This window comes from Saccopteryx leptura, chromosome X (assembly GCF_036850995.1).
Source record: "Saccopteryx leptura isolate mSacLep1 chromosome X, mSacLep1_pri_phased_curated, whole genome shotgun sequence".
Classification (NCBI taxonomy): Eukaryota; Metazoa; Chordata; class Mammalia; order Chiroptera; family Emballonuridae; genus Saccopteryx; species Saccopteryx leptura.
The window spans coordinates 124740983-124768264 of NC_089516.1; the positions used below are offsets into that span (position 1 = coordinate 124740983).

At 50.6% G+C, this 27282-nt stretch overlaps 1 protein-coding gene across 8 annotated transcripts in view; it reads left to right on the forward strand.

Moving 5' to 3' along the window:
• The window catches only part of BCORL1 (BCL6 corepressor like 1), a 69619-nt gene extending 43407 nt beyond the window's left edge, over positions 1-26212 (forward strand). For 7 of the 8 annotated variants that reach the window (XM_066356238.1, XM_066356240.1, XM_066356239.1 and 4 more), the window contains 8 exons: positions 1832-2055; positions 3895-3990; positions 7543-7764; positions 9826-9992; positions 10907-11052; positions 18996-19073; positions 20569-20722; positions 24195-26212. In XM_066356238.1, coding sequence (XP_066212335.1) covers positions 1832-2055; positions 3895-3990; positions 7543-7764; positions 9826-9992; positions 10907-11052; positions 18996-19073; positions 20569-20722; positions 24195-24474 — 1367 coding nt within the window. In that variant the 3' untranslated portion in view covers positions 24475-26212. The remainder of the gene's footprint in view (positions 1-1831; positions 2056-3894; positions 3991-7542; positions 7765-9825; positions 9993-10906; positions 11053-18995; positions 19074-20568; positions 20723-24194) is intronic. The other variant, XM_066356242.1, reaches the window with a different exon arrangement.
• The last annotated feature ends 1070 nt before the right edge of the window (positions 26213-27282 follow it).

Below are 27282 nucleotides of genomic sequence, written 5' to 3' on the forward strand. Positions count from 1 at the left end.
TGCTCCACCACAACTGACCAAACTCCAGGGCCTGCCCTGGCCTACATAACAGGGTAGGGCTGCTGCTCTTTCTGAGTCACTGACTGCTGTAATGTGGCTTCCCTGTGTTTCTGTTCCTTCCTCTTTCACCTCAGCCCGAACTTGGGGCATAAAAAGTCCTGGTTTAGAATATTTTGGCTGGAAGCGCCATTATAACCCATCTAGTGTAGCCGTTTTGGCCGGGGGGACCCACGAGTAGATCGGGGTGAGTTGGGAGAAAGGCAGGGCCCTCCAGCTGGCCTCTGCGTAACCTACAGCCAATTCCTCACACTGTCATGGTAGCTCCCACATCTGCATCTGCCCTTGGCGATGTCACGTGGCAGCACATGCTGAGGTCCAGGGAGGCAAGTTGAGAACTCCTGGAGGTTGGGCAACCCCCTCATTTTATAAGTTGGAGAAACCAAGGCTGCAGTCATTCATTTGACAGACACACTGATCTTTTGCCCCAGGCTTGGTAGGCATGGTGGTTAGTCTTGTGAGGAGATAAATAACCCAGGGGCCTGGACCTACCTAAAGCGCTTACACTGAAATAATACAATCATGCCTGACCAGGCTGTGGCGCAGTGGATAGAGCGTCAGACTGGAATGCGGAGGACCCAGGTTCGAGACCCTGAGATCACCAGCTTGAGCATGGGCTCATCTGGTTTGAGCAAGGCTCACCAGCTTGGACCCAAGGTCGCTGGCTCAGGCAAGGAGTTACTCGGTCTGCTGAAGGCCCACGGTCAAGGCACGTATGAGAAAGTAATCAATGAACAACTATGGTGTTGCAACAAAAACTGATGATTGATGCTTCTCATCTCTCTCCGTTCCCGTCTGTCTGTCCCTATCTATCCCTCTTTCTGACTCTCTGTCGCTGTAAAAAAAAAAAAAAATTAATGATAATAATAATATGATCATGATGCCTTACTTTCTCTAACGCTTTATAAAGGGGTTTTGCATGTGTTACCTCATTTAGTTCTCAAGCTTGTCCTGTGATGTGAATTATATTCTCCTCATTTTACAGGCTTAGAAACTGAGGCTTGGGGAGATTATGACTTGTCTCCAGCCAGTCGCACAGCTAGTGGCCAAGCCACGTAACACTAATATTAGCCAAGAGATAAGGGTGAACGCAGTCTATCCTTTCTACGTGTGGGGTTTAGGACTGATCTGGGCAATGAGGCTCTTGGTCATGGGGTTCCTACTGCCAATCGGAGATACTGCTCTGGAGCTGGAAAGAGTCGTAAGACTCAGAACCACACTTTTTGAAATTAGGAAGTGCTTTGTTCAGTGAGCTGTGGCTAGAATTAGAGATGTGATTTCCAACCAAGGCAGGTGGCACGTTTCTGTGATTACCCACCAGCAAAGTCCCCACGGTACCTTCTGCTTTTAGGGAGTTTCTGTGTCTTCGGTCTTTGTGTCCTCAGAGAGTGACCAACAGGACAGTCAGGTAGAGAGAGCTGAACCTTTTAAGGAAGACTTCTCCCAGCTGAAAGGCAGTTCTGATTTGCTTTGGGCTATGGGCAAATCTTTTAAAAATTATCCTCATTCTGGGGACAGCCAGATGGTCTGCCGCTTCCTGGCAGGGCTGGGAGTTGTCACCTGCTCATAGGGAAGGGACAGAGGTTGAAATAGTGTTCATTTGAGGACTATTTAGTGAAACTGTCAGCACCACACTAACACTGGTAGCTGATAGTTACACAACTTTGTACTGAGATTCTAATCCCCAAATTGCTCTGATTCACTTTAGAGGAAGGCTTTGCGTTTCTGTGTTCCATTTCCCTGACATTCATTCTTTCCTGTTTCTTGCCTTCAGACCTAAAGGCCCGTAAGCAGAAGGCTTCCTCCCAGAGTTCGGAGCACCACCTCAGGAACAGGAACCTTCTCTTGCCCAGCAAAGCCCAGGGGATCTCGGATTCACCAAATGGTTTCCTCCCAAATAACTTGGAGGAGCCAGCCTGCCTTGAAAATTCAGAAAAGCCATCAGGAAAACGAAAATGCAAGACCAAACACATGGTGAACATCTCGGAAGAGGCAAAGGTGTGTTGTTGGCTAAGGGAAGGTGTGGGAGACGGGAGCGGGCTAGAGTTGCAGACTTTCCAGGGGGTCCTTGGCCAGCAGTTCTCTGAGACAGTGAGTGAGTCATTGGGAGGATCAAATTAACCCATTTTGTTAAAGTATTTTAAACTACTTCTAGAAGGGTTCAGGGCAGGATTTGAAGAATGGGAACTAAAGTTAGAGCTATCAAATAAGTGTTTGCAAAATACAGGGTTTGGCTCATGATGGCTTTTCCTTGACAATCCTTGGGTGTTTTTTGAGTTAAGGAAGAGTTAAAGACTATTATAGGATGTTAGCCTGAACACCTTGTTAACAGCCGATCAGGAAGTTTTTGTCTGGGCTTAACTCACTGGAAATCAATCAGGGAGCTTTCTGTGACAATCAAGGTAGGAGCAAGGAAGTTGATGTCCAGACAGAGGTCGCTGGAGGGTGGAGCCGAAGGAATTCTACTTGGGCCCCATTATAGCAGCCCTTGCCCACTCCTTGTCCAGCTCCTTGTCCAGAGCGGACAGGGAGAGGAGTGGGGAAGTCAGGCTGCACGACGTGCTCCACCCGTACGATCGCTCTCAGTTCCCAAAGTGACTCTTGGAGTTTGGTTATGTTGTCCTCTTTATGGTGAGGAAACAAGCTCATGGGAACAAAGGAGCGAGTATATGGGGACTTATCGGCCAGTAGCCAGTCAAGCATTCTGAAACCCTGTTTAAAGTGGACGTTTTGGGGTCAGATGTTCACGACATTGGTGTTGGGTTTCAAATGATACAATTTGAAAAAATCATGTCGTCCTCATCCTGGGTGAGCCATGCATTTGAGAAGTGAAGGTTTGGGTTTAAATGTATACCCATAATATGTATCTGTCACTGACAACCAAAAGGGAAAGAAACAAAGTCGTGCTGGGCCTGTGTGGGTGGTTGTGCTTTTCCTCCAGCTCTTTCAGGCCCCCAAGCAGGGGTCCCGAGCAGCAGCAGCAGAAGGAGGGAGACCCGTGCTCATTTCCGCCCTCCTCTCCCCTTCTTCCCCGTTCTGGGACCTGGTTCAAGCTTAGACGAGGTGTTCAAACCTCTTTACTCATCTTTAAGCATGGAGATGATACTCCATGTTCTTTCCATCTCACAAGGGTTCTTAGGGGAACAAAGGAGGCAATGATGTTAAAAGGCTTTGACAATCGTGAAGTACTTTCTGAGGTTGGAGTACGTCCTTGAGCTTTAGTCTAGGCAAGAATGAGGGGACAGAGGCCCAGAGTTGCAAGGTGGCAGTGACCATTCCCTATGACCCCAGAGCGGACAGGGAGAGGAGTGGGGAAGTCAGGCTGCACGACGTGCTCCACCCGTACGATCGCTCTCAGTTCCCAAAGTGACTCTTGGAGTTTGGTTATGTTGTCCTCTTTATGGTGAGGAAACAAGCTCATGGAAGGTAAGGAGCTTGTGCAGGGTTGCTTTGTGGTCCTGAGTGACAGCTGGGTCTTGAGGCGACCTGCCTGCCCCCTGGACCCCCCCACCGCCCACCCCCTGCTCTTTCCATATGCCTCGCAGTGTGAATGGGTGGCTTCTGTTTGTATCGGAGACACGGGGGCAGGGCACAGCTGTGCAGGGAAACACTGCGACCCTGAGCACTTCTGGCAGAATGTGGGAAGCCCCCTTCCTTCCCCCTGCCTCTCTGACACTAAGATGTCCCTGTCTCAAACAAAGGTGACCAGCCACCTGACATTCCGGGACCATATGGTTATGCTGCCTAGCATTGTGTCCACTGAAATGTCCCTCCTGGAGAGGGTGTGTCCCTTCACAGGCTCTCCCTTTCTCCATCCTGCCTCTCTTTCTCTCCCAGTCATCACCACCTGCTCCAGTTGCACCCAGGGCATGGGGCTTTGAAGTGGGAAACAAGGTGTGGACGAGGGCAAGAGACATGCCTGCAACACTAAAGGTAGAACATTGACCAAAGGCTTCTTTCCACGGGGGCTTCGAGCCAGGACGGAAGGGGGGAGAGGAATGTGGTCCCCATTTGTTCTTATCCCACCCCCTTTAAAGGCAGCCCTTGTCTCTGTCAGCTGTAGCCCCTAGAAGACGAGTCACCCTTTAGCTCCTGGCTTGGCTTAGCAAAACCTGGCCATTTTACTCAGCATCCTGCGGCACTGCCGTTACCATGGACTCGGTCCTCCTGGCAGCAGAGCAGCGTTCTACACTAAGAACTGGTGCCTTCCTGCTGCTGATTGTATTCCTCCTTAGGATGGGATGGGTAGCGGCTCTTCTTGTTTTGCGAGTTACCAGAGGAAACAAAAACCCCGGGCCCTGCTTTTCTGACTTCCTGTCTTTCTAGGCAACTTTTCTTGCCTCCTAGGGCTCTGCGCATGGCTGGCTTGAATGAAGTCAACAAACATTTGTTACAATGACAGCAGCCCTGAGTTAAGTACTGTAAGGAACAAAAGAGAAGATGACAATATAAGCTCTACTTTCAGGGACCTTAATACCTAGCAGGGGAGGCCAGACTTGCCCCTGAAACAGTGAAAAGAAATTGAAACAGTCAGGCATCGGACACCAGTTTATGCGATTTAGACTAGGTGTCCTGGGTATGCAGACCAAGTGGGTGGTGGGCCCACAGTGTTGTAGAATGTGGAAGAAAATACAGGCTTCCCGTGAGACCTGACTGCCCTGAGGGATTTGGATAAACTGAGCGATATGTTAGTTCTGTAAGGTGGTGTAACAGATTACCCTAAAACTTAGCAGCTTCACACAAGGAGGTGCATGTGTTATCTCAAGGTTTCGGGGGAGGTCAGGATTCAGGAGCAGCTTTGCTGGCTTTGGTTTGGGGTCTCATGAGGCATTGTAGTCAAGGTATCAGCAAGGTCTACACTCATCTGAAGGCTCAACTGGGCGGGCGTTCCGGGGCAGCACCGCACACAGTTGGCTCTTGGCAAGAGGTGTCCTGTCCATGCCACCGGGGGCTTCTCCAGCAGTCACTTGTGTGTCCTTATGACACGGCAACTGGCTTCCCCCCACACAACGAGGGATCCAAAAGAGAGCAAGGCCACACTATCTTTTAAGACCGAACTTTGGAAGTCACACGTCATCATCCCTGCAACCTCCTGTTCGCTACACGAGGTCAACTCTATCCAGTGCAGGAGGGCGCTGTACAAGAGCATGAATATCAGGAGGTGAGGATCACCAGGATCCGTGTCAGGGTCTGATAAGGGCACAGTCTTCCCTCTGCCCCTGATGGTTCCTGTCCCTCCCACGTGCAGTACACGCCCACTTTTCTCGAGGCCCCTCAGGTCTCAACCAATTATGTCATCAGCTTCAAATTTGGAATCTCATCATCTCACTAAGGTCCATGTTCAAATGAGACTTCTTGGGTCTGGTTTCTTGATATAGCTCTTGGAGCACAGTTCTTGATACAAAGACCCTGAAACTAGGGAAATAAGTTACTAGCCTCCATTGATGCAATAAACCGTGGTGGGAGAGGGCATGGGAACCTGCTGTACACAGTCCAATTCAAACAGAGGGGAAAGGGGGACATACAGGGTCATTCACGAAGAAAAGACTCTAATGTTTCTGTGAGCACCCACCCTGTGCATGGTTTCAGAGCCTTTCCAGTTCATTATTTCAAAGACCCTGCAGGGGAGAAAGTGAGGGTCACAGAGCTCAGGCCTTGCAACTAGCGGATGGCAGAAACAGGATTCACACCCAGCCCTGTCTGAATTCCGGACTGCGCTGTCCACCACCCCAGGTGGGCATGCGGGTGACCTGGGATGTGGTGTGGGGGAAGATGCAGACGGCCTGGTGAGCCTTAGATGTGGGGAGAGGTTTCTGCAACAAGAGTGGAAGGCTTCTGGCCTGACCAGGCAGTGGCGCAGTGGATAAAGCGTAGGACTGGAATGCGGAAGACCCAGGTTCGAGACCCCGAGGTCTCTAGCTTGAGCGCAAGCTCATCTGGTTTGAGCAAAAAAAAAAAAAAAAGCTCACCAGCTTCAACCCAAGGTCGCTGGCTCGAGCAAGGGGTCACTTGGTCTGCTGAAGGCCCACGATCAAGGCACATATGAGAAAGCAATCAGTGAACAACTAAGGTGTCACAACGAAAAACTGATGATTGATGCTTCTCATCTCTCTCTGTTCCTATCTGTTCCTATCTATCCCTCTTTCTGACTCTCTCTGTTTTTGTAAAAAAAAAGAGTAGAGGCTTCTGCAGCTGCCCCTCTTTTGTCAAAGATAATCGTCTCTGCTTCTCTTTACTCCCAGAGTTAGCTTCTGCTTATTAATAGACATGGCTTATACAAACCTCAATAAATAGAGATTGAAGCAGTTAAGAAGGCATAAAGAGTGCTTGGGCCTGACCAGGCGGTTGCACAGTGGATAGAGCGTGGGACTGGGATGTGGAGGACCAGGTTCGAGACCCCGAGGTCACCAGCTTGAGTGCGGGCTCATCTGCTTTGAGCAAAGCTCACCAGCTTGGACCCAAGGTCGCTGGCTCAAGCAAGGGGTTACTCCATCTGCTGAAGGCCTGCGGTCAAGGCACATATGAAAAAGCAATCAGTGAACAACTAAGGTGTCACAACGAAAAACTAATGATTGATGCTTCTCATCTCTCCGTTCCTATCGTCTGTCCCTGTCTATCCCTCTCTCTGACTCTCAAAAAAAAAGAGTGCTTGGGAGAAGCTGAGATGTCCCTTCAATCTCTGAACTCAAGTCCCTTCATCATTCATTGGTCTGTGTGGTTGAGGGTCGAGCCCTTAGCATAGGGGTCCCCAAACTACAGCCTGTGGGGTGCATGCGGCCCCTGCCACACTTCCGGAAGGGGCACCTCTTTCATTGGTGGTCAGTGAGAGGAGCACATTGACCATCTCATTAGCCAAAAGCAGGCCCATAGTTCCCATTTAGATACTGGTCAGTTTGTTGATTTAAATTTACTTGTTCTTTATTTTAAATATTGTATTTGTTCCCATTTTGTTTTGTGGTTTTTTGGGGGGGGTGTTTTTTTGTTTTTTTAGAGAGAGGGACAGAGAGACAGGAAGGGAGAGAGACGAGAAGCACCAACTCTTCATGCGGCTGCCCAGCCGTTCACTGACTGACCTCCCTCATGTGCCCCGACGGGGGGGGGGCACAGCAGACCGAGCAACCCCCTGCCCGAGCCAGCGACCCCGGGCCCAAGCCGGTGAGCCCCACTCAAACCCAATGAGCCCATGCTCAAGCCAGCGACCCCAGGGTCTCGAACCCGGGTCATCTGAGTCCCAGTCCGACGTTCCATCCACTGCGCCACCGCCCGGTCAGGCCCGTTTTGTTTTTTTACTTTAAAATAAGATATGTGCAGTATTTATAGGGATTTGTTCATAGTATTTTTTATAGTCCGGCCCTCCAACGGTCTGAGGGACAGTGAACTGGCCCCCTGTGTAAAAAGTTTGGGGACCCCTGCCTTAGCATCTGCCTACAGGGTAGACTGGAACGGGGACCCATGCTCATCCAGGACAGTGTCTCCACTTTTCAGGGCAAAGGGCGTTGGAACCAGCAGAAGACACGATCTCCCAAGTCTTTCACCTCAGTAAAACCCATGGAACTGTGCACACCCTCGAAGTCGCAAAGTGCCAGCCTGGAGGAGGCCTCAGAGTCTCCAGCAGCCAGGCAGATCCCCCCAGAGGCACGTCGGCTCATTGTGAACAAAAACGCAGGCGAGACCCTCCTGCAGCGGGCGGCCCGTCTGGGCTATAAGGTAAGGGGCCTTCGGCCGCAGGTGCCACTGCTTCAGCGTCCGCGGAGAGCTTCTTCCCCTGGCTCCTCTGCGGCCTGGGCGGGGTTCTGTTTGGGCCTTGAGCCTCGTTATACTGCTGACCTCCTTGGCCCTAGCATAGTGTAGGTGAGTGCTAGCTCATCGGAATGGCATTTTGGGTTGAACATAATTAAAATAGTGACACGATATTGTGCAATCCATTTCTAGGCCAGAAACAGGTTAGGGTAGGGGAGAGTTTATGTTTTCTTGAATTTCCTTGTGCAGTGGTTCTCGCACTCAGAGAGGAGGGGTGATCATTGTTCACTCTTCAGATCCTCACCGGCATCCCCTCATTTCAACTCCCAGTAGAACAGGGGCCAGGCGCACGTTGGAGGGCAGGGCTGGGCTCCCCCCACAGTAAGCTACTTCCTTAGGGATCAGAAGGAAAGCCGGTAAGGAAGCTGGCTTTACTGAGCACTTCTTTTGTCATGCTAAGGACTCTGATTACTTCATATCATTTTGTCTTCACCATAGGCCTGTGGAGGTAGGTTTTATTAGCCCCATTTTACAGGTGTGAAAATCAAAGGTTCAGCAGTGTAAAGTGCCATGTCTGAGATCACCCAGGTACCACATATACGTGGATCTGAGTTCACACCACGGTCTTGTTGATTCCCAAGCACCAGGGTAGGGGTGGAAACCTGATGCGTTTACCATCATGAAATTTTGTTGTTCCCTGCGTTTTGTTGCTGTGAACTCCCTTGATCATGTCACTGGGCTCACCACACTCTTTCCTCAGGATTTGTTCCTCAGGGTTGAGCTTCTGGGTTGGAGAGTGAGCCTTCTCTTTTTTAGGCTTCTGATGCCTATAACAGACTCATTTAAAGACAGCCATGTTGCCAGCGCAGCTGTCCACACAGGAGAGCTGTCTGACAGGGTCTCCCCGACAAACCGCCACCTTTCTTGAGCACCCAGTGTGGGACCTGGAGAACTGGCAAGGGAGATCTGCAGAAAACAGCAACGAGCAGCCCCTGCCCTCAACATTAACTCTCTTTAACTTGAGGCTGAACCAGCAGACAGGAAACTGCAGGAGAGTCAACCAGGACAGGGCCAGGGCAGTGGGGCAGCCTGTCACAGGAAGGAGAGCGTGTGGTCTGAAGCCGGGGAGAGGCAGTGTCCGCCGTGGTCAGGAGGGTACGGCCTCATGCTGCCCAGGCACGGCACTGACACCCCGTTGCCAGGAGGCAGCACCCCCCCCCCAGCGCAGGCGCACTTGCTCAAGGTGGGCTTGCACACTCACTCCACCAGCCAGCCTGTGAGTCAGCACTCAGTGGGGCTGCCTGAACAGGCATCTCACCCGGCCTGGGAGGGTTGATGATAGGTCAGTACTGTGGCCTCCTCCTTCGGGAGAAGGGCTGCATCTCCCCTACCCGTCAGCTTATTCACCACTTCATCCCAGACGAGCCAGGGTGCTTCAAGGCCCAGAGTCCCCCTTCCGGTCCTATCATCTCAGCCTGACAAAGCTAAGAATCACTCTGTGGCTGAATGACAGCCCTGGATTATACTCAGAACAGCTTTGATTTGAGGGGAGGGCTGGGGTAAGCATCCAGAGATGGTATCTAAAATGATGAAAAGCAGCGCCTAGAGAGAGTACTAGAACCAGTTCTTTCTTCCTCATTCTCAAATCACCGCCAGAGGCTGTGCTCGCCGCCACACGTCCCCTTGGCCTTGCAAAGCCCCCGGCTGAGGAACCAGTGCTCGTGCAGTCCAGATGCTGAAGGTTTGGGCTCTGGGTGGGGGGTGAGCCTCTCTGAGGACCTCAGCCCAACAACCCACATCCAGATGCATGTTCTTGGTCATGAATACCTCCCCACCACCGAGGGAACATCCAGAGCTGAGGCCCTGGCAATGGCACCTCATGACTAACTGTTGACAAAAGATTTTGAGACTTGCCTGTTGTTCCCCAGAATAAAGGGCAGAGTTTGAGACTCTGCCAGCCACTTGGAGAGCTGGGTGGTTTCAAGAACTAGTCCACTTTGGCTCATGCAGCTGCCCTTGTCCCCACAGGACGTTGTTCTCTACTGCCTCCAGAAAGACAGCGAGGATGTGAATCACCGTGACAACGCTGGCTACACGGCCCTGCATGAGGCCTGCTCCCGGGGCTGGACTGACATTCTGAACATCCTGCTGGAACATGGGGCCAATGTGAACTGCAGTGCACAGGACGGCACGAGGCATGTCCCCCTGCCGCTCCCAGCCTCCCCCAGCTCAGCCACAGGCTAGACACCTCTGCAGCGCCAGGCTGCCAGGCTGCGAGCTGCACAGAGCTCTTGTCAGGAGGTGTTTGGGGAAGACATATGCAGACTGCAGGGGGCACCAAGTTAGGGCAGGGGGCTGCATTCCCGGCTGGCCAGTTGGGTCGTTTACACAGGGGAGGTTGTGTTGTCTAGGGAATGCCCCATCTGATGTGGCCTCACCAGGAAGACCACTCAGGCTTTCTGGAAACCATCCTGATGCTGCACCTGTCTGGGGCAGAATCTCGGGCTTCAGGAACCCGGAGGCTGACCTTAGGGTAACATCCATATTTGATTCTTGATTTGATCTCTATACTTTAAAAAAGGCAACTGTCGTGTCTTACAGAAACTGTGCCCATTGTCCTCTGCTTTATCAGAGATCTTACTTCCTGGGCAAAACTGAGACATGAGTCGCATACCAAGTGGGGGGATTTGGGTCAAAGGACTATGGCTCTGTGTGGCTGCCACCTGCTGTGTGGACCTGTTCTGCTCAGCCCTGCTCGTGGGCAATCAACCAGGTCCTCTGTTCATAACCCCGAGCATCTGCTTTGAGTTTCTGCTCACTCAGGGGCCCATTTGCTACTGAATTGCAGAGCTACCAATGAAGCTCCATTGTGTCACAGAGACTGTCCCAAGATGTGGGGGGAACAGAAGAGAGGAAACTGGGAGGGAGGAGAAGGAGGTGGGGAAAAGGAGTAAGGGGTGCAAGCCAGAGGTGGCTCCTGCACTCTGAGTCTTACCGGCATTATGCTGGGGGCATCTCATTCTACTTTTCTCCGACGAGGTAGCCTGAGGTCTGGACACCCAGGTTCCTACTTGGGCCCTATTGTCCTCATCCCGTATCCCCTCCGTAGGCCAGTTCATGACGCCGTGGTCAACGACAACCTGGAGACCATCTGGCTCCTGCTGTCCTATGGGGCCGACCCCACACTGGCCACCTACTCGGGACAGACAGCCATGAAGCTGGCCAGCAGTGACACCATGAAGCGCTTTCTCAGTGGTAAGCATAACCCAGACTTAAAGCTGGAATCTTCGGGGCTACTCTCTGATTCCTGAACTCCTGAGGACAGATTCTTCACCACTCGGCATCTCAAACCCCTCTGAGGAGGGGCGTCAGCCCTTTTCATCAGCTGCCTTTTGAGTGTCTCAGAAATCTCTATATACTTTAAAAAACCCAAAGGCTCACTTTCTCTTGTCCCTGTGTTGTGTGTGTCCATGTTGCATGTATCCTCTCCAGGATTTGGTAGCCTGCGGGGACCAATTTCCCGGCTAGGCTGTGGGGCCGGCCTCCCTGTGGGACATCAGCCCCACTAATAGAGTGGGTTGGGGGTGAAATGCATTGAGCTGTGCTTTGAATGGGCTATAGTTGCAAAGTGACACTTAATGTTTTACTTTTGTTTCTGTGTTTTCTCCTGTTGGTGAGCAGAGTGGGAACCCTTGGGACCTCTCGTGCTGCTTTATTTCTCACAGCCCTTGCCTGCAGTAACGGGGGGGGGGGGGGTGTTGTCTTCGTCCCCACCCCCCCACCAGTCCTGTCTCTTCCTCTCTCACCTGACCTCTCTGGAAAGTGTCTGGTGTTCAGGCCTATGGCAAGGGCCACAAGCCAACATGTGTTTATTTTGTCATTAGTAGATGGCAGCTGTTTGTCTGCAGTTACAGAGCTGCACTGAGTCAGGCCGCCCGAGGAAGATAAGCAGGGAAGTCTAGCTTGGGCATGCTCAGCAGGGATCTCCTCAGACTTGACCTCTGAAGGAAAAATCCCTGCCTCCTCTGTGAGATCACAGTTTGGCCCTCCCTCTGGCAGTTACTTCTTCAGACTGCCTGAGTGACAGAGCGACGGAGCCTCAGGGAGTTGTACCATGGACCCTCCTCAGAGGTGTCAGTGTTTGTGGTAGAACCCCTCTCAGGCTGAGAGCGCAGGGGAGCAAGGCTTTGCCACAGGCCACTCTCTGGTGAGTCCCCACCCCGCCCCCCACCCCAGAGACACAGGTCGGGGCTCCCAACTAGGGGCTCATTTGTTTATTGAACAAAGGTTAACTAGGCAGCTGATGATGAAGGAAGAAACAAAGGAAGGTCTTCATGAAAGGAGTCCCGGAAGGGAAGTGCCACTTAGATACTTCTAGAAGCTGGAGGGGAGCGATAGAATGTCACCGAGCGAGGCCTTGGGTTCTTCCCAGCCAGCCTCTGTTCTGTCCCCAGTCAAGTCACCTAAAGCCTGCAGTCCCTGGTCACTGTCCGCAGGCCTCAGCCTTCACAGCCAGACCCAGCCTCTCCCTGGCTCAGGGAAGGAGGATTGCCTTTTCCTTTGCCCCATCTTTTGGGTCCCAGGCCCCGGTCACTGAGGCACAGGACCACTTTGTGATGCTTATTCGGTCATTTGTCCTGGACCAGTGATGACTCCTATTCCCTTTAGCTGAACCATCATCGGGGTGCAGGGCTCGACAGGCACTCTCTGTGGCCTCCTCCATGCACCCTGCCTTACGCACTCTCTCTTCTGTGCACACACGTGTAGTTGTCTGCATCCACTCAGTCACCAGGAGAAGCTGGCACAGACGACCATCCGGAGCTCCTCAGCTTCAAGCTCTGTCTCTGATCCGCAGCTCTGGTCCAGGGCCTCTGTGGGCTAGTGACTGCCCTCCTGAGGGTCCTGGTGCTTTCTGGGCCCACATAAAGCTCTCTGTGACCACCTGAGAAAGCACACGAACTCTTTACTTCCCTGACCCCTTCTCCAAAATCCCAAAGGAATTTGAATGTTGGAACCATTTGAAGTAGTTAAAATATCAGAAATAAACACATTTTTCTCTCTTCTTATTTTTATTATCTCATCTCAACTACTAGCGAGTCTTTCGATGTCTTCTTAAACTAACTTGAATGCCAGTGCCTATTGCAGAAGCAAGAGGACACTTAGCCTGACCAGGCGGTGGCGCAGTGGATAGAGTGTCGGACTGGGATGCTGAGGACCCAGGTTCGAGACCCCGAGGTTGCTAGCTTGAGCGCGGGCTCATCTGCTTTGAGCAAAGCTCACCAGCTTGGACCCAAGGTTGCTGGCTTGAGCAAGGGGTTACTCCATCTGCTGTAGCCCCATGGTCAAGACACATATTAGAAAGCAATCAATGAACAACTAAGGTGTCGCAACGAAAAACTGATGATCGATGCTTCTCATCTCTCCGTTCCTGTCTGTCCCTGTCTATCCCTCTCTCTGTCTCTGTAAAAAAAAAAAAAAAGAGAGACTTAGTTCCCATACTTCCTAGCTTGTCCAGGCTACACGGCCTCATTTGAATCTTTTTTTTTTTTTAATTTTTAATTTTTATTTATTTATTTTTTTAGTGGAAAGAGAAAGAAAGAGAGATGGGGGGAGGGAGGAGCAGGAAGCATCAATTCCCATATGTGCCTTGACCAGGCAAGTTCAGGGTTTCAAACTGGCAACCTCAGCATTCCAGGTCGATGCTTTATCCACTGCGCCACCACAGGTCAGGCTTTTTATTGTTATTATCATTCAATGAGAGGAGGGGAGGCAAAGAGACAGACTCCCGCATGCTCCTGACTGGGGTCCACCTGGGCAAGCCCACTACAGGGTGATGCTCTGCCTATCTGGGGCGTTGCTCTGTTGCTTAGCAACCGAGCTATTCTTAGTGCCTGAGGTAGAGGCCATGGAGTCATTCTCAGCAGCTGGGGGCCAACTCACTCCATTTGAACCATGGCTGCAAGAGGGGAAGAGAGAGAGATAGAGAGAACCGAGAGGGGAAAGGGTGGAAAAGCAGATGGGTGCTTCTCCTGTGTACCCTGACCAGGAATCAAACCCGGGACGTCCACATGTGAGGGTAGTGCTCTACCACTGAGCCAACCAGCCAGGGCCTGTTCAAATCTTGACATTGTTTCTCAACTTAATGGGATGGAGTAGTAGCTTCATAATGGGGACCAGGAGCTGAAGGGAGTGTTAAAACTGGGCCACCTCTTTTCCATGCAGATATCAAGTGGTGTTAAAGGCAGGTACTCTGGCTGTTGGGAATAGTGCTAGCAAGTCAGGCCAGGACCTTGACTCAACACCCCAGCAAGGCAGACACTGGCAGGAATCAGTGGGCTTCCAGGAGGGGTGGCCCTGGGTCCAAAGGGGTATCTTGGGGGGATGAGAGGACAATACTCAGGGCCTTTTAAAAAAAAATTAGGTACAATTCAAGTAACAGCTATTTGGAAGTAAACAATTCAGTGGCACTTACCAATTTCCCAATGTTGTGCAACCATCATTGGGTGCTGGTTTGGTTCCTTGAGCTGAGTGTTTCTTTCTATGTCCTCGTGCCTCTCCTTCCAAGATCTCAAGAAGCCACTGGTTACAGTGTAGTTGTGGCTTCAGGAAGAGCCATGAGGTTGGAGGTTAGAGTGGCAGTCCCCTACACTGTCCTACACACCTGCCTGCGTTTGGGTGGACTTCTGGAGTTTTTTATTTTACCCTTTCTATCTGGCGGACGTATTTTAAAAGCTTTTTCCTTTTCATCCCCAAGTATTTGCTTGACCAGACTCTCTGTTGATGGTCTTCTTCCTCCCCTAGTGGAGGTCCCACTAGGCAGAAAATGAAGCCAAATCCCCACAGGGTGCAAAGGGCTCCATTTTGCGCAGGTGGAGAAGGTGAGCAAGAGCATCAGGATTGTACCTCGTGTACAGCTTCCCTCACTTTGCTAGGCCTCTGTTCTGGAAGAATCTGGAAATCATATCCTCTTTTAAATACACAAAAGAATGTCACTGCTTGACCAGGCAGTGGCGCAGTGGATAGAGCATTGGACTGGGATGTGGAGGACCCAGGTTCGAGACCCCAAGGTCGCTAGCTTGAGCGCGGGCTCATCTGCTTTGAGCAACCCTCACCAGCTTGGACCCAAGGTCGCTGGCTCGAGCAAGGGGTCACTCGGTCTGCTGTAGCCCCACGGTCAAGGCACATATGAGAAAGCAATCAATGAACAACTAAGGAACCGCAACGAAAAACTAATGATTGATACTTCTCATCTCTCTGTTCCTATCTGTCTGTCCTTATCTATCCCTTTCTCTGTCTCTGTCAAAAAAAAAGGGGAAAAAAAGAATGTCACTATTTACAGGTGTCCAGTAGCGAATCCTTCTGTAAAGCAGATGTTGCTATTCAGCTGGACTGCACATGTGGATTTCCTATATTGGGTTGGCTTAAAGTGAGGCCTGTTTCTCCTGAGGTCATGAAGGATTTAGTGGCACTGCTTTACTTGTTTCTTCAGCCGGGCGTTTATTGAGCACCTGTTAGGTTTTGGGTACAATGCTGGATACTGGAGGCTGGAGAGTGAGCCCTTTTTCTTATGTCCTGGGGCTTGGAGCACCAAGCTCTCAAGGCCAAGGGTCTTTGGAAGACCTCCTCAGGCCAAGTGACAAGCAGGCCTCTGACTGCTTTGCCTTTGACCATTTGAAGGAAAGAAGGCTATCCAAGCTAGCCAAGGGAACACAGACTCACTCTTCCTCCTTTGTTGGAAAGAACGGGGGGCTGGGGGCCTTGGAGGCAGTACAGGGCTGCTTCTGCTTCCGCGGCTGAGAGGTTAGCGCTGTACCGCTTGCGGTCACTGAATCACAGGCTTTTGTTTGCCTGCCAGAGACCTCTGCCATATGAGCCCATGTCGAAGCCACTTGTTTTCTGTTTGCTGGCTTGTTTGTTGGTTTGTTTTGTTTCCTCCTTTCATGTCCCTTAGTTGGTACTTGGTTGGAGGAGGTGCGGAGGCTATAATGGCACTCTGAGGAATAAAGAAACTGATTGCCAGGGTGATCAAACTCACATTGAGTACTTAAACTTCTTTTTTATACCAAGGGAAATTCACATAAAATGGCCATTTCAAAGTAAACAACTCAGTGACATTTCGGGCGTTCACGGTGTTGTACAACCACTATCTCTGGCTTGTTTCTAGACATTCTCATTACACCAGAAGGAAACTTCACACCTTGCTGGCCAGTTGCTTTCCATTTGCCCCTCTGCCCAGCCCCTGGCCACCACCCCTCTACTTGCTGTGTCTGCATTTGCCCGTTCTGGACGTCAGATAAACGGAGTCATGCAATACGTGGGCGGACTTTTAGGTCTGACTTCTTTCATGTAGCAGAGTGTTTGGAAGGTCCATCCACGCGGTAGCCTGTTTGAGTGCTTCATTCCTTTGAAGGTTGGGTACTGGTCCATTGCATGGGCACGCTACACTTTCTTGACCCATTTGTCAGCTAACAGCATTTGGGCTGTGCTGACATTTTGGTGATAGTCACTAGTGCTGCTGTCACTGTGTGTGTACAAGTATTTGTTTGGGTACCGGTTTTCCGTTCTTTTGATATAGACCTGGGAGCAAGATTGCTGGCCTGAGGGTGCTTTTGCAGAAGAGAATAGATTAAAGGACTGAAAATTGTGGGAGGGCACATGGGAGAAAATCAAGGGAAAGGAAAATCCCCCTCCACCCTGACTGGAGGTGAAGACCTGAGAGCAAATGTGACGAAGCTGCGCCGAGAAGCAAGCCTTGCGGTTTGTTCTTGTGTGCCACTCGTGGGTCTCTTCCGACTTTCGCATCTTTGCTCAGGCAGATTAACTTCTGGATGTCACCAAAAAGTAGATTCGCCTGCAATTGACAAAGATGTGCTGTTAGTGGGGAAAATTAGAGGAACGTGCCGGGAGTTGCTGAAGGCAGTTCCTAGAGGAGCCCTAGGAATGTGGTGACCTAGGGACGTCCTCATGGAGTCCTCATGTGACCTCTTGGTGGGGACAAGGGTCATTTGTACGCATAGGTTTTGGCATGCTGGTTAAAGCAAGCACATTACTTCATGGTGTATAGTCTGGTCTTGTGTTGTGTTAATTCCTCCATCTCTTTCTTTCTTCTCCATTTATTATGTTCCTACTATGTGTGAGGTGCCTGGGTTTAGGTAGCCAGGAGACAATGATGAACAAGATAAATGTAGTCCCACTCACAGTCTTGTTCCTCTCTCTCCTTGGACACCTAACACAGGCCTAGGCACAGAATAGACAGCAACCTGCCCAATGCTTTAGGAAGAATCTCCTGCCAACTCTGAAGTGGCAGAGGGGACAAAAGAGCACTTAAACTGGCAGCCTCGGAGTTTTTTCATGAAAAGCACAGAAAAATATACTTGACTAAGGTTTTCCAGTCTAGATGCTCACCATTAGTTTGAAAGCTTCTCTCTGGCTACCGTTTCTTACTGGAGGAAACCCTTCATCTCTTAGAAGGTTGCTAAAAAAGGACTTATTTCAGTGGGTCATGACAGCTAATAGGTATTTTGCCAATAGGATGTGTGCGGGGACACTGGGGTGCCGTAATACCTTCCATCGGCAGAAAAGAGCTCTGCTTCTTTAAGAGTGGCCGACTGCTCGCTTCTTCCTGGGATTTCATTTTCAGGGGCACCCTCACCTCATCTGTGCCCTTTGGACTCTCCTGTCCTATTTCCCAGGTGTCACTTAAGGGTTGGTGGCAACCATACACAGTCAAATCAGCTTGCCAGCTGTACTAGGTGGCATATTGGTAACCATTGGGCCATGCGCCCACAGATGATGACATAATTGAGTTTGTCATGAAAACCTGTTTTTTGTCCACATGAGGCTCAGGGGTGAAACAGTCCAGCTAAACAATGAATGCTTAGCTAGGAAACAAGAAACCTAAGTGTTGACCTGATATCCATTTTCATAGCAGGTCAGCAAAAGGTGGTTTAAACAAATATTTTTTAATTATAGTAAAGTACCTATCACACAGTTTACTGTTCTCATCACTTTACAGTGTACAGTTGAGTGGTTGCCTACACAGTGCTGTACAACTATCACCACTATTGAGTTTCCGAACTTTCTCATCGCCTCCAAAGGAAACCCTGTCCCCATGAGGCAGTCACTTCCTGTCCCCTCTCAGCCACCGATCTGCTTCTGTCTGTAAATGTGCTTGTCCTGGATCTTTCATATACAAGGCATCGTATACTGTGTGGCCTTTGTGTCTGGCTTCTTCCACTTCGTACAGTCTTACTGAGTTTCATCCCAGTTGGAGCCTGTGTCGGCACCTCGTCCCTCCCTATGGCTGAGTACTATTCCATTGTATGGATATACCGGCCATGTTTTGTTCATCCCTTTATCAGCTGAGGGACATTTGGGTTCTTTCCACTTTGGAGCTACTGTGAATAAAACCGCTATGAACATTCGGTTATAAGTTTTTGTTTGAACACCCGTTTTTAACTCTTTGGGATCTATAGCTAGGATTGGAAGCAGAAGATTTTTGTGAGGATCAACATGGCCTTCTCCCAGATGTTTTTCAAAGGTGGAACAGAGGAATTGTGCTTCCTTATCTCGCGTTGAGTAGGGGAGATCAGGACTAGATAAATGAACAATGTGACCAGCAGGTAATTCGGATTCTGCTTGCAGAGTAATTCCCTAGGGTGGTTAGAACAGGGATCCCAGGCCTGAATCCCTTCAGGCGGGCCAGGGAAGGAGCGGAGTGGGGGGCTGGGACTGCTGGGCGGAGCACAGCACACACAGCCTCTCCCTCCAGCCAGCTGTCCACATGCAGGAATGTGGAGGCAACGTTGCCAGATCTTCTGATATTTTTTAAAGAAAAGTTGGAAATCGGGATTTTTAAGTGAAATCTTTTGTTTTTAAAATAATAGACATTGATTAGTATTTTGGTTTTTATTTGTTTGTTTTGTTTTAAACACTGAGCCAAACCGCAGGTGGTCAGTGAGCTAGATTTGGCTCCTGGCTGCTGGTTTGCAACCTCTGATTGACAGCCAGAAGCTTATCACTCAGCCTTCTTGTGGTCCCCCCTTCCCTTCTTCCACTCCCTAGCACCAGCGGACTGACTCTTCTTGTGGTCCCCCCCTTCCCTTCTCCCACTCCCTAGCACCAGCGGACTGACTCTGCTTCTAGATTCCTTGTCCACCCTCCGCTCCTTGTCTCACTGCCTTGTCTCCTTTCATCAGATCACCTTTCAGATCTTCAGGGCCGTGCAGAAGGCGACCCTGGTGTGTCCTGGGACTTCTACAGCAGCTCCGTGTTGGGTAAGCTCACAGTGCGACTCCCCGCGCACGCCCTTCGGTGGTCCAGAGATGCGGGACTTGCTTTGGATTTCACTCCTGCTTCCCAAAGGCAGAGTGAGCCCATGGGGTAGACCTTCTTCCCCTGTTAGCAGCTGATAGGCCCTTTCAACCCAAATTCTAGTGCATCCCTTCCCCAGACTCAGAATTTACTGGCACTTACTTGGAAAAAAGCTATCACCTGCCCCACCCTGGATTTTTATTTTTTATTAAGTGAGAGGCGGGAGGCAGAGAGGCAGAGACAGACTTCCGCATGTGCCCCCCCCAACCCGGATCCACCCAGGATCCACCCAGCAAGCCCCCTACAGTGCAATGCTCTGCCCCTCTGGGGATGCTGCTCTGTTGCTTGGCAACTGAGCTGTTTCAGTGCCTGAGGTGAGGCCATAGAACCAGCCTCCATGCCCTGGGCCAAATTACTGAAGCCATGGCTGTAGGAGAGGAGGAGGAGGAGGAGGAGAGAGAGAGAGAAAGAGAGAGAGAGAGAGAGAAAACGGGGAGGGGGAGTGGTGGAGAAGCAGATGGTCGCTTCTCCTGTGTGTCCTGACTGGAAATAGAACCCCAGGATTTCCACACACCGCAGATGCTCTGATGCTCTACCACTGAGCCAACCGGCCAGGACCTGGGTGTTTATTTTTCTCTCTGTCAAGGCCCCTTTCTCCTCCCTTGTTTTGTTCTAATCCTGCCAGAAGCCTCGCCCCATGCACATTGTCACCTTTTGTGGTATAGATCACAATCAAGACAGACCCAGCCCCTCATCTGGCAGCTGCCACTCCGCCCCTCCCCTGGCCCCACCATGTACACAGTTTCTGAGATAGCTGCTGTCCTGAGCCCTCGGCCCTCTGGCCAAGCTTTGGTCTCTTAGAAGAGCAGCCAGTCTTTTTCTGCGTCAGTCATCTATCACGCTCATCATGAGAGCAGGGGCTGTAGTTGAGGGAGGTGCCCACCCCTCAGCTAGGGGAAGTTGGAGGACAGAAGGCTGGGATGGTGGGAGACAAACCGCACCCAGATCGGCCTGTGGAAGGAAGCTGGCCAAGCCTGCTCGGTTCCGGAGACTGCAGCGGGCAGCTGGGGTGGTTGGGGAAGACTGGGGGAAGTGAAGGGCAGGTGTTTGACCTTCACTTTAACTGTGACGGAATCTTCAGACGTTCATCTCCGGCAGCTGAGCAGCTCATTCTTCACACCACCTTGCTTTTTTCCAGTTGAAGGTGGAGTAGTATAATGAGTCTCTGACCACAAAAAACTACTGTGTTTCAGGGCTAGAATTTTCACATGCCCTGCCCAGGACGGGAGCCATAGGGATCATTGAACCTTTAGGGGTCATTGAACCTTGGCCCCGGCCGTGCATCCGCAGGCTGGTTGTTTACCTTCTAATCACCCACCTTGGTCTTGCTGGACCATTTCTGTTCTTCGGTTTTGTGCATGTGGCTCAGTGCTAATTCCCTGTGTGATCTCCTTACAGAGGAAAAAGAAGGGTTTGCCTGTGACCTCCTACATAATCCCCCTGGGAACTCAGATCATGAAGGAGATGAAGGGGAAAAGGATGACTTTATGTTTGAGCTCTCAGACAAGCCTCTTCTCCCTTGCTACAACCTGCAAGTGTCAGTGTCACACGGGTAAGTGTCTGAAAGATCTGTGGGGACCACATTCCAGGACCCTGGGAAGGGTGACATTCTGCAGAAGGAAGCTGAGACCTGGAGAACAAGTGCTGGGCGTGAGGGAGATAGTATATGACCAAGGCCAGCCTGACTTTCCAGCTCCAATTGGTTCTCTTCACAATAGAGGCTGTAAGCTCTAGATACATTGACTGTATTTATTTCCTAACCCCTAAATCTAGATTCACTTTGTGAAGGATTTTTTTTTTTTTTTTTTTTTTTTTTTGCTGTTCCTGGGTGTAAGAGATGATCTGGGAGATATATGGGCTGATGAACTATTAGAATCTCTGGAACATTTTTGTGGTTTTTGGGGACAGCCAGACAGAATATTTGAAATTGAGATTCTTGGAAGAGCCATGACATATGGTTGCCATAGCTATAAGGCAGTGGGGTCCTTAAGCAACCCAGAGGCTGGTGTCTCACAGCCTCAATGCCGGTGCAATGGCGCCGTGTATATTATAGTGGGGTCACCCATGTTTGGACACTAAAGTTTACCTGACACTTGACATTACAGTGAGCCTAGTTTTAATCTTTATTTGATGATGCAGGAGGGAGCTGGATAGCCTGTAGGCCGTGGTGTTTGTCGGGTTGGCCATGTGGCCATGTGTGCAGTGCTGGCTAGGACACTGGAAGATGAATTGTCCTTTTTCTCTGAGCCTTCATCGAGTATTCTCTTCTTGGTGTCTTCTTCACATATTTCAAATAACTCTGCAAATACTTTTATGGCTACTTTTTTTTGATACCTAATCTTTAAAATATCAGGCCCTTTTTAAGTTTTTTTAGAAATGTATAGATTGATTTAAGGGAGAGAAAGACCGAGAGAGAGAGAGAGAGAGAGAGAGAGAGAGAGAGAGAAGCATTCACTTATTATTCTACTTAGTTGTGCATTCATTGGTCTCTTCCCATATGTGCCCTGACAGGCGATTGAACCTGCAACCTTGGGGATTTCAGGACGATGCTCTAACCAACTGAGCTAACCGGCCATGGCTAATGTCAGAGCCTTAAAAAAAAAAGCGAAACCCATGAAGTGTACATGATACAGACAGGAGGGGACAGTGGGTTAGGAGCCTTTCAAGCAAGCCCCTCCGATGAGGACTCTAACCATTCAACTGCAGTTTCTCTGCATCCCTTCCCCCATGCCTGATAAGAATAAAAATAGCTTATATGATGATACTAGTAGGGATCAAGTTTCAGGTGCTTTTGGTCCTTATTCTTCTGGGCATAAGCTGATCCCTGAGGGCGGGGCTGGGCCTCTGGGATATAGTATTGCACAGTTAATTAATTCCTCCAAAGTATTCAGTACCTCCTTCTCTGAAACAGGATCTTGGGCCCCAGGCAGTAAAAGGACCAGGGTAGTTGTGTTTTAGGTGTGGACAGAACACAGCCAACCGAGGCCGCATGCCTCTGAGCTAGCAGGGCGGCAGACAGGTTTTCGGTCAAGAGCTGGGGGTGGGTGACGGGGCTCCCCTGCTGCTGCCCCTTACAGCACCTCGTCCGCGGCTGCCCTTCCACACAGCTGCACCACAGTGTGACAATTCCATCTGATTCAAGAACTATGAGGGTGTAGAACGATGACCCTCTGAGGCCCTGTGGGGTTTAGAAGTGCCTTCTATATCATTAAAGCAAAACTGAGTTCTGATCGCTATGTCAATGTTCAGGGACTTTTCCTTTCTAATGGTTCAAGCGCATGCTATCTGTCATCCCTTCCCGTGACCCAGAATACTTCATTGCCTGATTGTGTAAGATGACAGTTTGCACTCATTTGGAAGAAGTGTTGCATTTTAGGGATAAAAATTGGGGGTCTCAGTAGAAGGTTACGCACTGTATAGAACCTTCAATTGTATAAATATCTCTTAAGCAGTTGCACCAGGTCAAATGCCGAGGACCATAATACAACTCTGGCCTTCAAAGAGTCTCCAGTCTCATGGCGGAGATAGACGGGTATACCGTTAACTCTAATAAGAGACCAAATGTCTGAAGCAGATTTACTGTTGTAAACAACTCAAACAGTTCAGAAGAGTATCAAGTGAAAAAGAACAGGCCAGCCCGCTCCTAGCCCCCATTCCTATGCCACAGAGAGAACCATCGTTTACATTTCTTTTGTATCCTTTTTGAAATGGGCTCCATTATAAGTAGTATAATACGAGTGTGAACCAACCTCCAGAGACTGGATCAGGGGCCAGGGACGAGCAACCAGCTATATTAGGGGAGGCTTCACAGGTGATATGGTGTCTGAATTGGGCTAGAGGGGGGGGGGAGATGGGTGTGGCACAAGCAAAAGCACTAAGATGGTGAGATGCAAGTTCTGAAAGTTCCGAAAGCAGGACTGGTCTTCCCCAAAGGGTTGGCACTTGGCTGTGGCGGTGGCGGTAGTGTGTGTGTGTTATTGGCTGGAGGTTGAGCTGAGAGGTTCAATGGGATCATAATGTTTGAAGCGTCCTGCAGATTATCATGCAAAAGAATTTGGAGTGGTTTTGTTTTTGCTGGAGGTACTGGGAACCCATTGAAAGCTGTTCAGGGAATGAGTGAGCAGTCCGATCTTCTTTCTAGAAAACTAATAGTGACAGCGGATCCAGTGAGGGTGGGTGGCAGAAGAGTGACTCTTGGCAGCGGGAAACCAGCTAGGAGGCTGATGTAACATGCAACTAGTCCAGGCCGAAAGTGATGAAGACTAGACACGGGACCGTGGAATGAATGACAAGAAGGGAAAGCCTTGGAAACAGGGACCACTGACATGGGGATGCAGCATTTCTTCCTGGTTTAGTCAGTGCAAGCAATTGGCCCATGACGGGCCTCTCCGGCACCCCGCCCAGCTGTCCCCAGGCTGCCACCCAGTCGGATGTGCTCAGCAAAGGCAGGCTGGCTGTAACGTGAGCTCCAGCCCTGCAGAACAACGGTGCTGCCGCTGGAGAACAAACTTGTCTAATGCATTCCAGAGCCAAAGACAAATGCCTTTTGGATTACCCACAGTTTCGGCTTTTCTCCATGGCCCCCCTCTGCTGGGGAAGATCTTGGAGAACAAGGAGGCCAGGGAGGCAGCAGTGAGAGCAGGAAAGGGAAACCAGCCGGGCTCCTCGGGGTCGGTGCGAAGAAGAACTGGTCCCAGCAGATGGTAAATTCCAGCTCATGGTGCCAGTAGAAGTCTGGGAAAGCCTGCTAAGAGTTGTAGGTTCTGGAAGGCCCCTTCGCCTCCTGCTCCCACTCTTTGGAAGAGGTCAGTCATGGGTTGAGTGCTCGCCATTCAGCTGAAAGCCAGGCCAGCCAACAGAGCAGGCAGGAGAAAAATTTTGCCTCAGTTACACCCAAGGAGCCTCTGGGTTAGTGGTGGGAGGTAGTCCGACTGGCAGCTCCCCTGGGCCTTCCAGAGTGCTTCCAGCACGGCAGCCGCTTCCCCTGAGCCCCCTCCCCTAACCTCCATCCTTGCCTCTTTCAGGCCCTGCAACTGGTTTCTCTTTACTGACGTCCTGAAGAGGCTGAAGCTTTCCTCCAGGATCTTTCAGGCTCGGTTCCCGCACTTTGAAATTACCACCTTGCCCAAGGCTGAGTTCTACAGGCAGGTGGCCTCCAGTCAGCTGCTGACCCCCGCCGAGCGGCCCGGAGGCATGGACGAGTGCCCCCCAGGCTCCTCTGAGACTGTGGAGCTGGTGCGGTATGAGCCCGAGATACTACGGCTCCTGGGGTCCGAGGTGGAGTTCCACCCTTGGAATAGTTGACGGGGAACACAGCTCCTCCCTTTTCTTCTTTCTCCTCCCGAGTTCACCCTTCCCCACCTCCCATGTTTCCCCCCACTGAGCGCACCAGACTGCAGAATGAGGCAATAATACGGACCAACAAGAAGCCGCCTTATCAATGCCAGCATTAGTGACTGGATTTATTTGGGGGGTTACAATTAGTTCTCATCTCCTTGTCATTGTTATTGTTGTGTGGTTGGTGATGGGGGTGGAAAGTTAAACTCCATGTCTGAGGACAAGAGGTCCCAGGGGTGGTGGGAGGTGGCACCAGGGTCCCTTGGACTGGCCTCCTTGTATATGACCAAGACCAAACCTGGGCCCTGGGTGGCCGTGGCCTGTCTGGAGGAGAAAGGAGAAAAGCCGAAATCTCTGTGTGCCCCTTCCATTCCCCTGTGTTCTTCTGTCTTCCATAGTATTTATTTTATTAGTATTTAATTTGTGTTTCATTGGTTTCTGATAAGTCTGTATCACTGTGATAATTTGAGACAACTTGTATTGAGGGACTTTCTTCACCTCCTTTCTTTGTTTTGTTTTTGTTTTCTTGATGAGATCTGGAGCTGCTCCTTCCCTCCCTCTGACAACATTGTCCCCCAGTGGGAAGGGGCCCAGAGGGACGGGCTCATCCACTTAGGACTAATGACGGTGGCTGGTGCTGACCCAGGGCTGGGGGCTTGGGGGTAAACCCTGAGGCTTTGGTGCTCCCCTACCCCCAGTTTCTTCTCTCTCACCACCCCACCCTTTGCAGCAGCCCCGCTGTCTTGAGATTAGTGTTTACTGGGGAAGGGACAGGACTGTGGGATTGAGGGGTTAATGAGTGACTCTGATAGAGGAGAGTTGAGAATGGGCCTGAAGGGTAAGGTCACCCCCTCCTCACTCTTTCCTCACTGCTCCCCTCGGAGCTCACGATAAGGGTGTGGCCCTGTGGCTCTCCCCCTCTGCCCCCACCCCCTGTCGCCCCACCCCGGTCACCCGTCACCCTCTCTGACACTGAGCCTACCAGCCCTCGCCCCCCAGTCTCTCCCCATCATCAGACTGACAGGACCCCTTTTCTCTCTCTCCTCTCTCTCCTTCCTCCTTCTCCCTCTGCACAGTTTTCTTCTTGGGGGTCTGCAGAGCTCTGGGGTTGACTGCCAGTTGTGAAGTTCAGGCCTCAGCTGTTTCCTAGGTGAGGGCAGGAGACTGGTCCCGGGCAGGACCCGGGGCTGAGTGCGCAGCCTTCAGCACTGGGCTTGTTCAGGGAGAGAGAGGGAGGAGCTTGGGCTGCTTCCCTGTCCCTGCCCCTATGTGGAATTGTCTTTCCCGCTCCTGTTCTTATTTTTCTACCAATTGCTATTTTTCCGAACAATCCTTGTAGAGAGTATGTGCCATCGAAAGGCAGGAGGGCCCAGCTGTGGCCGGCTCTGGTTGCAGATGGTACGGTTTTATTGTACAGGTGCTAAAACAACAACAACAAAAGAAGAAAATGGAAAAAAAAAAAAAAAGACAAAAAAAAGCCAGTGTAAGGATGAGGACAATCTGTTCTCAGGAGACTCCTGACCCACTCAGGAGCATCGGTGGTTATTTTCTTTGTATTGTGTTTGTTCTTCGTTGCTAGGGGGAGGTTCTCAGCCCCTTTCTGTAGGACTGCTCCCCACTCGCACCATACTGCCCAGTTGGTTTTGAACAGTTGTTCTCCCTTTTAAAACAAACAAACAAAACAAACAAACTACATATACATATATATATATATATATATATATATATATATATATATATATATATATATATATATAGTTGAGGGGGTTTGGGGTTTTAATTTTTTGGTTTTGTTGGGGTTCATGGTATTTTGTGGTTTATTTTATGTTTGCCTTTACTTTTTTGCATTCGGGTGTGTATTCTGCTGCCCTTTATGTTTCATTTTAAGCAACTGGCTGTGGAGTCAAAAACACTTACATACTGAAAACCTGTGTCAGGTCTCCAGTCTCCTGTCTCTCTTTGCTGTTCTCCGGTATCTGGTTTTCCACTTTTCAAGAAGACGGGCATGTTGGTGAGGTCAGAGGGGAAAGCCCAGGTCCTTCAGGTGCAGCAGAGGAGGACAGGGAGGAGCGGCTAGTGGATATTTGGGCCACTGGGGCAATCTGTGGAACGGAAAGGAGAGGGAGGGGCAGGTCCTGGGAAGAATTGCTTCTCTGCATTGGCTTAGGCTGTATGTGCCTGGGTGTGCACACTGAAGGAAGGAGCCTTCTCTTCCATAGCCGAGGCATGGTCCTCTCTAACAAGGAAACCACCTGCCTCTGGCTCTTTCTGCCCCGGACCACCCACGTAGGCATGTGAGTGCCAGGTCTTATATCAGACCTCACAGTTGGGCCCCTGTCCTGGCTGCCCACCCACATAGTGCAGACCTTCCAAGGTTCTGGTTTCCTAAATCCAACAATTATGAAGGCAAGATGTTCAACTTGCGTGGATGCCCTGAATTTTAGAGCTTTTCTTCCCACTTCTGAAATACAGTGGTGGAAGCTGTGATTCCTTCTGACCACTGACGGCAGAAAGTACCTACTGCAGTTTGTGTGGGAAGGACATGTTGGACAAGCCTGGGAGGCCATTGGAAGCAGTATCCTTCGGGCCTCTCACTGTGGCTTAGGTCTCTGGAGAGGCCTGTCCGTGTATAGGCCCGGAGATCTGCAGGTCTGGCCAGCTGGAATCCAGCCCCAGAAAAGAACTGAGCTTCTCTCTGCTCAGACCCCAGGAGTAGCCCCAACCAGAGTCTTTCTGAGCAGATGGAGGAGTATCATCCCTTAGGAGCCCCAGCAC